The sequence below is a fragment of the Brassica oleracea genome, chromosome C3 (genome assembly GCF_000695525.1).
Source record: "Brassica oleracea var. oleracea cultivar TO1000 chromosome C3, BOL, whole genome shotgun sequence".
NCBI lineage: Eukaryota > Viridiplantae > Streptophyta > Magnoliopsida > Brassicales > Brassicaceae > Brassica > Brassica oleracea.
The window spans coordinates 49,232,807-49,242,749 of NC_027750.1; the positions used below are offsets into that span (position 1 = coordinate 49,232,807).

Here is a 9,943-nt window from a genome sequence, read left to right on the forward strand (position 1 = left end):
TCTTGAATCTTGAGTTATTTCATGCAAATCCGAAGTTTTAAAGAATTTATTTACAACTTTCTATATGCATTTCAAGTTTGGCGAACAGCGATCGAAAATTGCGTTGGCTAAGATTTTTAGCTGTTGGACGAACATTTAAAGTCAAAACATTAAAGGCAGATCTGCGTTGACCGTTGCTGACGCCGACACTAACTGAAGTTTAAAGTTGAACCGTTTACTTTTGAGTTCAGATCTCACTCTACATTACTCAATTACTCATATATCCTTCAAAGTTATAAATAATTACCTCTCAACCTATCCACCGGTCACACCATCTCTTCTGGCATGTGAAATCTTTATCTTCACCACGGCACCGCATAACGCTGTTGCTTGCGATTCTATTGATTTCTGATAGGATAGGGTTGTTGCAGACGCGGACAAGTTGGTGATTTAATTTGCCGGCTAATAACTAAAAAATAAAAATTTCTTATTAAATCTTCGATAGAAATTTTGCCCAAAATAACCCAAATTTAATCTTGATGTAAATATATGCTTCATATTTAAACAAATGTAAAACTAACCTAAGAGATAGTAAACCACTTTATGATCAAATAAAAAAATTGAAATTACTTTTACAATTTTGTAATCTTAAGAATTCTGCACGAAACAATGATGTTTCCTAGCAGACTTCTTTAATACGTTTTTTATAATTAATTTATAAAAATTTTGATGAACCCTAAACTGAAATTATGTAAATATAACCAATTTTGAATCATATAATTAAGATTTAATAAAACCTAATAGTTATCAAATAAATGAGATAATATATATAGTAAATAGTGTATGTTCATTGGTTAGAGTTTCGTAACATTATGCTAATACTAGAGTTTGACAACATATGAAATTCTTCACAACTTAAGAATGTAATAGTTGCACAAACAAATATTTGTATGAGTGTTGGTTCATTTTGTAATATATATATTTGTGATAGATCGATAGTGGTTAATTGTCTGTAAATGTTGGTTTTTTATATCGTAGTTGGATATAAGACCAATCAAAATGATATGTTAAACTCGCCAGTTAATAATTTTAATTACATCAACCATTTTTTATGTATTTGTTTATAAATTAAAACACCAATTAAATATGTCTATGTATTAATAAATCTATCTTCCTAAAATAAAATATTTTATGTCAAACAAAATGTATTTTTATTTTAATAAGATAAACTAGGTGGTAATCTGTTCTCTGCACAGAGTGATGAACTATAAGAGATTATGACTTTTAAACCATATAGATTTATTTATTGGTGTAATTTTAGTATATTGTATGGAAATAAATCGATAAGAGTAAGTTTATACTTATAAAAATGTATTCTAAATTTAAGATAAAACAAAAAATAAATAATAAAATTATTGTTTTCATAGTATAAAATATGAACATAAAATAAAACAAAACATATGCAATAAGATGATAAAATGCTAGATGAAACAAATTATAAAGAAACACACAAAAAAACTGATAAAACCAAACAATTGCTGTGACACTGTTTCCAGCTTGCAACTATTTAGAAGTTTCTCACCTTAATTTTCCACATAAACTTCTTTGGATTCATATTTAAAACCACACAACACAAAACTACATACTCAGTGATAATTTCACCTTGATTTTTCACATAGACTTCTTTGGCTTCATATCAGAGATGAAATCTATGATACTTTCTTTTTTATACGTAGAAAAATGGTAGGCTGTAATGTCGATGAATTTCCGTCCCTTGATATATATAGGATCACTTATAGGTTTTTGCTTATGAAAAATTAGAGAGTCAAGAATTTTCTCTGGCGTAAATAAAACCATGTGAATCCCTAATTTTTAGCTAAAAATTTTTAAATTATTGAAAGTAATAGAATTAAGAAATCAACATTTTAACGTTGTGTATATTCAAAGATCTATCGAATATAATCAGATTGAATAATTGTATGATTCCTTGATTTTAGAGTGTTGGTCGAGAAGCTAAAGAATTAAATGGAATTAGTCATAATTTGATGTACCACAAATTGTTCTAATTTCCATACGGATCTGAGTCAAAACTTTCCTATAATAATTTTTTGATTAATATTATGCGAATATATAAAGGGAAGTAATGCCATATATACATTCAATGATTTTTATATGTATAATGGGAGTTTCGTTTCTATACGGTCGACCACTTTTGTATAGTTTAATAAGATTAGTGAAACATGGGAGTTTAGTTTCTATACTGTCGATCACTTTTATATACATGAGAATTATAGTTTACATTATAGCTTATCACTCTTTTGATTTCAATACGGTCGCCATTTTTATTTTTTATATACATGAATATTTTATAGTTTACATTATTAGTCAAACAGTTATTATGCATATCGTAATATCTCATTTCGATAATATGAGATACCATGCAAGAATGAGAATCACATTACGATAATGCAATAAAAACAATCTTAAATATCGCATGAAATATAAGTGACATATGTATAATCCGTTTGAAACAATTCTAGTATATAATAATATGCAAGTTAATGACCAATGGCACTCTAAGTAATTAGTCTAGTTAAAGAAGGGTTATTCACTAAAGGCTACGAGGAAAGCTCTCGTAACGACACTTAAGTAATGACAAATTTGATAATAACACATGAAGAAAATGTTTATTTTTAAGAATGTTTCTCGAATAATATTAAGGGGATTACGCATGTTTCTAAAAAATTTTATATGCTAAATACGTTACACTTCTATTTATTTCTGAAGAAACATTAAATTACAATGTTTCCCTAAATTGGACATTTTGTTTGGCAAGTAATATCTGGTAGCTTATCTGTCACGAAGAATTTACAATCTCGTGGCATTAAGTGTGATGCTAAATGTAGTATTTGTGGAACTAAGGAATAAACCAGTTTTTTAATGTCCACTAATGCTACAAACTCGGATTCTATCAAAGATTCTATCAGAGATTCTTTCAAATTCTGGAGTATTCTCAGGAGCTTCGTTCCTTGCAAACATGGATTATTTGTTTTGGAGATTTCAATCTGGCTTAAATAATTTTCTATAGATAATGTAGTATATTTTGAATAACATAAATAAGAAAGTCTACAGCTATAAAGTTGAAAACTCTCAAGAAAGAAATTTTACGTATTGCTAGAATGAAAGAGCTATGTGAATTGAGGCACAACTAGATGATTTAAAAACACCATAGGAGGATAGTGCACATCACTTAAGTCTCAGTCTGGAAGATAGTACAAGATGCTACGTGGACGGATGGTAAGAGAAATATATTTTTACAGGATAAGGATAGTATTGCAGTAAGAAATGCTCAACGGAAAAGATGAAATAAGCCACGAATATTTGATATAGTCACTTTTACATGTCGAATGTGAAGTTCTGATTTGGACTATGGAATGCATGAAGACCTTTAATATTAAGGATATGATGTTTGCAACAAACCATTTTCAGTTGGTGAATACAGTGTCTACGCCGACAAAATGGATGATTTTCACTATTCATATGGAGGAGTTTCAATGAAATAAGAAGTTCTTCTCAAACTTTCTAATCCAACATATTTCAAAGGCGAAAAATACAACGGCAGATAAACTAGTTCATAGTGCTCGAACTCAGTTTGTTACCATGATTTATGTTGATTCCTTTCCATCGGGTTAGTTTCAATGTATGTAATACTGATAAAATAGTATAGTTATTGTTGGAAAAAAAAATTAGCGACATCCTATAAAATTTGTCTTTAATGATGTAAAAATAGTAATTTGAAAGTTTAAAATATAATTTTTTAAAATAAAAATGCTTTAAATTACTAAAATTATTAATTAGAATTAATAGTGTTAGTAAGAGATGTGAAGCGGAGAGTATGTAAATATTAGTAATTTGAAAGTTTAAAATATGATTTTTCAAAATAAAAATGCTTTAAATCACTAAAATTATTAATTAGAATTAATAGTGTTAGTAATAAAAAAATGTAAGGGTTAATTAGGTGAATATACAAATTTTGAATAGAAATTGGTAAAGTGTGCATATTTTAAAATTAATTTGCGATCCATGTGATAGGAAATGAGAAAATTACATGAGTAACCTCTAGTTTAGGTTGGAAACTATTTGATTTGCCTGTTGTCGGTTATTTTGTCTTTTTATGACACCCACATGTTTTTCCATGGTGTCAAGTCTTCGTCGCGGCTCCATTCTCGGCGTCACGAATTGGTGTGATAGATTTCAGCCACTGATGTCGCTTCTTATCTTCACCATGCTCTCATCTCCAAGTCGTGGTCTCCGCCATCGCCATCGCCATCGTCAGAATCAGCCTCAGATTATGCAAAGAGAAAGCTCGTTGTTTTCAATGGTGGGTTTTATAATATTTTCCAGACATGTCCCTGAACTTCTACTTCTTTATAAAACGGCCCAGGATTTTCTAAGTGCAGAAACATCCTTAACTTAGCCCCTTAGCTTTTAATTGCGACAATATAGACCCGCGTGTAGTCTGTCTTTTGCACCATTGATCCCTGTATTTTCTTCTTATTTCGTCTTTGCCCCAGTTGTTTCTGATTTGCAGAAATAACCTTCTAATGTCGCCTAAAACTTTTAATTGGACACTCCAAACCTTTATGCACATAAGTGGACAAATATATGCAATGTAGACACCTAGATGCAATCTAAAGTGATTAAAAAGAACTAATTGAGATGCTAAATAACATTAAATACACTATAATATATTAATCGGACCATAAACTCAAATCGTATACCCTAAATCCAATTACTACACCCTAAACCCAACGCGTATAACCTTAAACATAAATCCTAGACCATAAATCCAAACAGTAAACCATAAACCAAAATCTTATACTCTTAACCAAAATCATATACTTTAAACCAAAATCCTAGACCCAAAATCCAAACCGTATACCGTAAACCCAAATCTTACACCATAAACCCAAACCGTAAACTCTAATCCCAAACCCTATACCCTAAACATAAATTCTAGACCCTAAATCCAAACCGTGAACCTTAAACCCAAACCTATATCGGCTAGGTTTCCTCTAAACTCAAACACTAGACCCTAAACCCAAACCATATAACCTTAAACCTAAATCCTAGACCATAAACCCAAACTGTAAACCCTAAACCCAAATCATATACCATAAACTTAAATCCTAGATCCTAAACCCAAACCGTATACCGTAAAAAAAATCCTACACCATAAACCCAAACCGTAAACTCTAATCCCAAACCCTATACCCTAAACATAAATTCTAGACCCTAAATCCAAACCGTGAACCTTAAACCCAAACCTATATCGGCTAGGTTTCGGAGTTCGATTTAGGGTTTAGCTCTAGGATTTGAATTTAGGGTATTCCAAATTTAATATCTGATTAACATTCACGTTGTGCACAAAAGAAGATTAAGACTGACACATACGTATTACGCCAACTCGTATAACCGTATTCATTTCGAACACTAAAAATGTGATATTTTGTATCTGACAAGCTTCCATCTATATACTTGGAAATCGTAAAGGTGAGTGATATGTTGTGTTCACTATATATAACCGTAGTAAATTATGAAAAGTTTTGTCGTGTAACCAGATGTATAATATATTAATCAGATTTATTTCGATTCTAATTATGTGAAATCCGGATATAAAGCTTACGTATCTGGGTATAATAACGATAGAATATGATGACAAAATATGAAGAATATTGTTATGTGGGCTTTGTACAGGTTAGTAGCAATAATTACGTCTTCAGATATTATATAAAATACAAAATTACAACTGTAAAAATGACCAAAAAAAGCGATTATTGTATGTAAATCCATGAATTTTTTGTATAACCGGATAAACTATTCTATAACCGGCTGTAAATAATATGTATAAATCATTACATATTCTTTTGATATAATGTTCAAGTGCATATGCTCCTATCCTATAGTAGTGATATCTCATTATTTTAATAGTTTTTAGAATTTATTGCTTAATCATATTAGTGTTTTGAGTTGCATATTAAGTGTGTATATTGCATTAGAGTGTTCATTTGCATATCATAGGGTTTAAAGTGCACATTTGAGAAGTTTGGAGCAAAATCGCGGGTTATTCCTGTGAAATGAGGGACATCCGGGACGAAACAAAAGAAGAGGAGAATTCAAAGACTAAGGCTGCAATTTGGAAATATTCGCTTGGGTTAAACTGCACAATCGAAAGTTCAGGAGTTAATTCAAGCGGACATTCCTGCCCAATCAATAGTGTTGAGGTCAAAGAGTAAGTAGCCAAAAGGTCAAGGGCCAGATGTGCAAATATTCTAAACTCCACCATTGGAGAGAACCGTGCTTTCTCTTTGCATAATCTGACGGCGAGCTTGATTCCGATGATGAGCACGGCCAAGACGGTGAGCTGATCATGGCGAGGAGGTGACTTGGAAGAAAGACCACGCGGTGTTGAATCAAAGTCCGGTGGAGGTCGTCGATTGTCAGATCTGGATGCTGCCTGATTTACAAAGCACGACGGAGAGTTCGGTGGCGGAGTTTGGTGGTTGTGGCTTGGAGAAGACGGTGGCACGCTCTCGGATTTGTCTTTTCACAACGGGGAAGCTTGGTTTCGCGGTGCGGACATGAGACATAAATTTAGATAGATTTTGGGTTGCACATATAGAAGAGGAATATGAGAGGGGATCCAGTTCTGTAGAAGTTTTTTTTAGAGAAAGTTAGAATTTATCAGAAAGAAGGGAGAAAGAGAAACAGAAACAGAAAGAAAAAAAAAAGATGACTAAAGAGGTAGGAGGTTCCGTGGAGTTATGTCTGCAAGAAGCAATAAGGTCAGTCTTGGAATTATGAAAATTACACATTACCATTGCCATTTACCTAATAAAATAAATTTTCATGTATATGTAGTACAATTTCCCAAAATGTAAAGAAGCGAGTTTGTAAATATTAATTTGAAAGTTGAAAATATGATTTTTCAAAACAAAAATGCTTAAAATTAATTAAAATGATTTTGATAGAATAAAAAACAAATCTAAACATATCGTAATAAAATACTTCATCTGTTTTATGTTAAGTGTCGTTTTGGGTCTGTGCACACGGATTAAGGAAACAATTAATTTTGTATATTTACTATATAAAAACACAATTACCAATACACATAACCATATTTCAACCAATAGAAAAATAAATTACTGAATAAAACTAATAAATTTTGCAATGAAATCGAAAACAACATTTATTTTGTAAAAAAAATTCTCTGCAACACGTTTATTCAGAAAAGGAGTTATTCAGAAAAGGAGGGAGTATTCGTTATCACCATCACACAGTTTCGAACTGGGGAAACGAGCGATTGATTCCAATGGCTGCTCTCTCGTTTCGACTTTGTTCGTCTCCCTTAATCTGCAGAGCCACTCTCGACAACGGCCGTAACCACCACGCGACCGATGCTTCCTTCATCCGACGCGCCGCCGATTTGTCCGAGATGTCCGCCGGACTCACATCACCTCACCCTAACTTCGGCTGTGTAATCGCCACTCCCTCCGGTAAAGTCGCCGGAGAAGGATACCTATACGCCCAGGGCACTAAATCTGCAGAAGCACTCGCCGTCGAAGCAGCCGGCGAGTTTTGCAGAGGCTCAACGGCTTATCTAAACATGGAGCCTGGTGATTGTCACGGCGACCACACTGCCGTCTCCGCTCTTGTTCAGGTTTTTGCTCTCAGCTTCTTCCTCATAGAACCGATCTTGATACTGATGATTGAGATTTGTATAGATTAGGCTGGAGTTGGACGAGTTGTTGTGGGAATAAGACATCCTCTGCAGCATCTAAGAGGCTCTGCGATTCGTGAGATGAGAAGTCATGGGATTGAAGTGAATGTTCTTGGAGAGGATTTTCAGAGTAAAGTTCTTGAGGTTATGTGATTTTATAAAGTTTTCACCTTTTTAACTTGATTCAACTTTTTTTTGGTTTTTACTAACTAATGCTCTTACAGGATGCTAGGAAGTGTTGCCTTCTTGTGAATGCTCCTCTGATTCATAGAGCTTGTTCTCGTGTTCCCTTCTCTCTTCTCAAGTATGCCATGACTCTTGATGGTAATTATTTCAACATTATGTTACTAGAGTAGATGGAAAGCATAAGGTAATGTTCTTTTTTTTAAAATTAAAAGGTAAGATTGCAGCAAGTAGTGGACATGCAGCATGGATAAGTAGTAAGCTCTCTAGAACCCGAGTGTTCGAGTTACGTGGAAGAAGCGATGCTGTGATAGTTGGAGGAAACACCGTGCGCCAAGATGGTAAACAGTTGTACCTCAAATCTTGCATTACTACTAACATATGAGAATATCTGGAAGTTATGTGATTCTGTAACTGCAGATCCTCGGTTGACTGCAAGGCATGGACAAGGTCACACGCCTACTCGGATTGTGATGTCTCAGAGTCTTGATCTTCCTGAGAAAGCCAACCTATGGGATGTCTCGGAAGTATCTACCATTGTTGCCACACAAAGGGGTGCAAGAAAGAGTTACCAGAAGTTTCTCGCCTCAAAGGGTGTTGAAGTTGTGGAGTTTGACATGTTGAACCCAAGAGAAGTTATGGAATATTTCCATCTCCGTGGATATCTCTCTATCCTATGGGAGTGTGGGGGAACATTAGCTGCGTCTGCTATTGCATCCGGCGTCATCCACAAGGTTGTTCCATACTAAATTTATAGTCCTCTAAATGGGAAATGTATGTATAACTCTGGACTCTAGTAAGAATCACACTTTAAGACTGTATATCTGTTGATGTAACTGATTTTTCAGGTTGTTGCTTTCATTGCCCCCAAAATTATCGGTGGGAGTAAAGCGCCGTCCCCTGTTGGTGAACTTGGGATGGTAGAGATGACACAAGCATTGAATCTAATCGATGTTTGCTACGAGCAGGTAACATTCACCATCTAAAACTATTGGCTCTTAGTCCAAAGGTTTTAATCTAACCCTTGAAAAACTACAGGTTGGTCCAGACATGCTTGTCAGTGGATTTCTTCAGCCCGTACCAGACCTTTTACCTGTTATCCCTTCGGAGGACGCAACTTTCGAGATTGACCCTAGTGTTAACCCCTTTGAGTCTAGTATCATATTCTTCTACAAAACATGGGACCTTTATGGAAGCTTCTCAAATTTCTCTCCGCATCCAATTCGAATGCCATATGGTGATGATTACAGAACATGGTCCAGTGTGGAGCATTACTATCAGGTACCTCACAACAGTCCATGTAATGGTATCTTGCTCTTTCTGTATAACATAATCACTTTTAACACATTACCACAAAACCTTGAAGGCAAACAAGTTTGTTGGAGTTAAAAATCCGTTATCACATGACTGCGTTGAGAAAATAAGAACAGCGAAAAGTCCAGAGGAAGCTGCTTTGGTAGGCAGATCAAAGCAGAGACAGCAACCTGAACTGGTATGTCCTCCAGTTTCGAACAATTGAACAGTTTTCACTCGTTTGTTGATCTCTGAAGGTTGTTCTTTATGGGATCAATAATAACGCTTAGGTTCGGAGTGACTGGGAAGATGTGAAGATAGAAGTAATGTACATGGCTCTGAAATGCAAGTTCTCTACTTATCCTCACTTGAAAACAATGTTGCTCTCGACCGCTGGATCGGTTCTTGTGGAGGCTTCACCGCACGATCTATTCTGGGGAGGTGGTCGCGAAGGAGAAGGGCTCAACTATCTTGGTAGACTACTTATGCAGCTTCGTTCTGAGTATTTGGGCGAATCCTCTGTTTCAGCTGAGAACACTTCCTTGGCCTTATGATGGACTGTTGAGTCTCTCTCTCATTTCATATGTACCCGCAAAAAGTTATCAATAGAATTTTCAGTCTTCTGTAACATGTTGACATTATACATTATTGTGATTCTTCAAATCTTTTAAAACATTTATGAGAGAATGTACCAGTGCAGTTATATTC

The 9,943-nt window shown here is 34.4% G+C and overlaps 1 protein-coding gene across 2 annotated transcripts; it reads left to right on the forward strand.

Annotated features, from left to right (window-relative positions):
* Positions 1 to 7,270: 7,270 nt before the first annotated feature.
* Positions 7,271 to 9,943, forward strand: LOC106336423 (riboflavin biosynthesis protein PYRR, chloroplastic). Of its 2 annotated transcripts, XM_013775258.1 has the most exons (10): positions 7,271 to 7,699; positions 7,769 to 7,903; positions 7,984 to 8,083; positions 8,158 to 8,283; positions 8,363 to 8,676; positions 8,791 to 8,910; positions 8,981 to 9,223; positions 9,309 to 9,434; positions 9,526 to 9,775; positions 9,862 to 9,943. In XM_013775258.1, coding segments are annotated over exons 1-10 (1,764 nt in total). In that variant the 5' UTR covers positions 7,271 to 7,351; the 3' UTR covers positions 9,864 to 9,943. The 2 variants fall into 2 exon arrangements, with proteins under 2 accessions (XP_013630712.1, XP_013630711.1); XM_013775257.1 differs by lacking the exon at positions 9,862 to 9,943 and having other exon boundaries at positions 7,272 to 7,699; positions 9,526 to 9,854.

What these genes read in the sequence shown, in the direction of transcription:
- LOC106336423 (XM_013775257.1), top strand. Translation starts at nt 7,352, where the DNA reads ATGGCTGCTCTCTCGTTTCGACTTTGTTCGTCTCCCTTAATCTGCAGA. An exon ending in CCGTCTCCGCTCTTGTTCAG is followed by an intron (nt 7,700 to 7,768) that starts GTTTTTGCTCTC and finishes TGTATAGATTAG; the next exon opens with GCTGGAGTTGGACGAGTTGT. An exon ending in GTATGCCATGACTCTTGATG is followed by an intron (nt 8,084 to 8,157) that starts GTAATTATTTCA and finishes TAAAATTAAAAG; the next exon opens with GTAAGATTGCAGCAAGTAGT.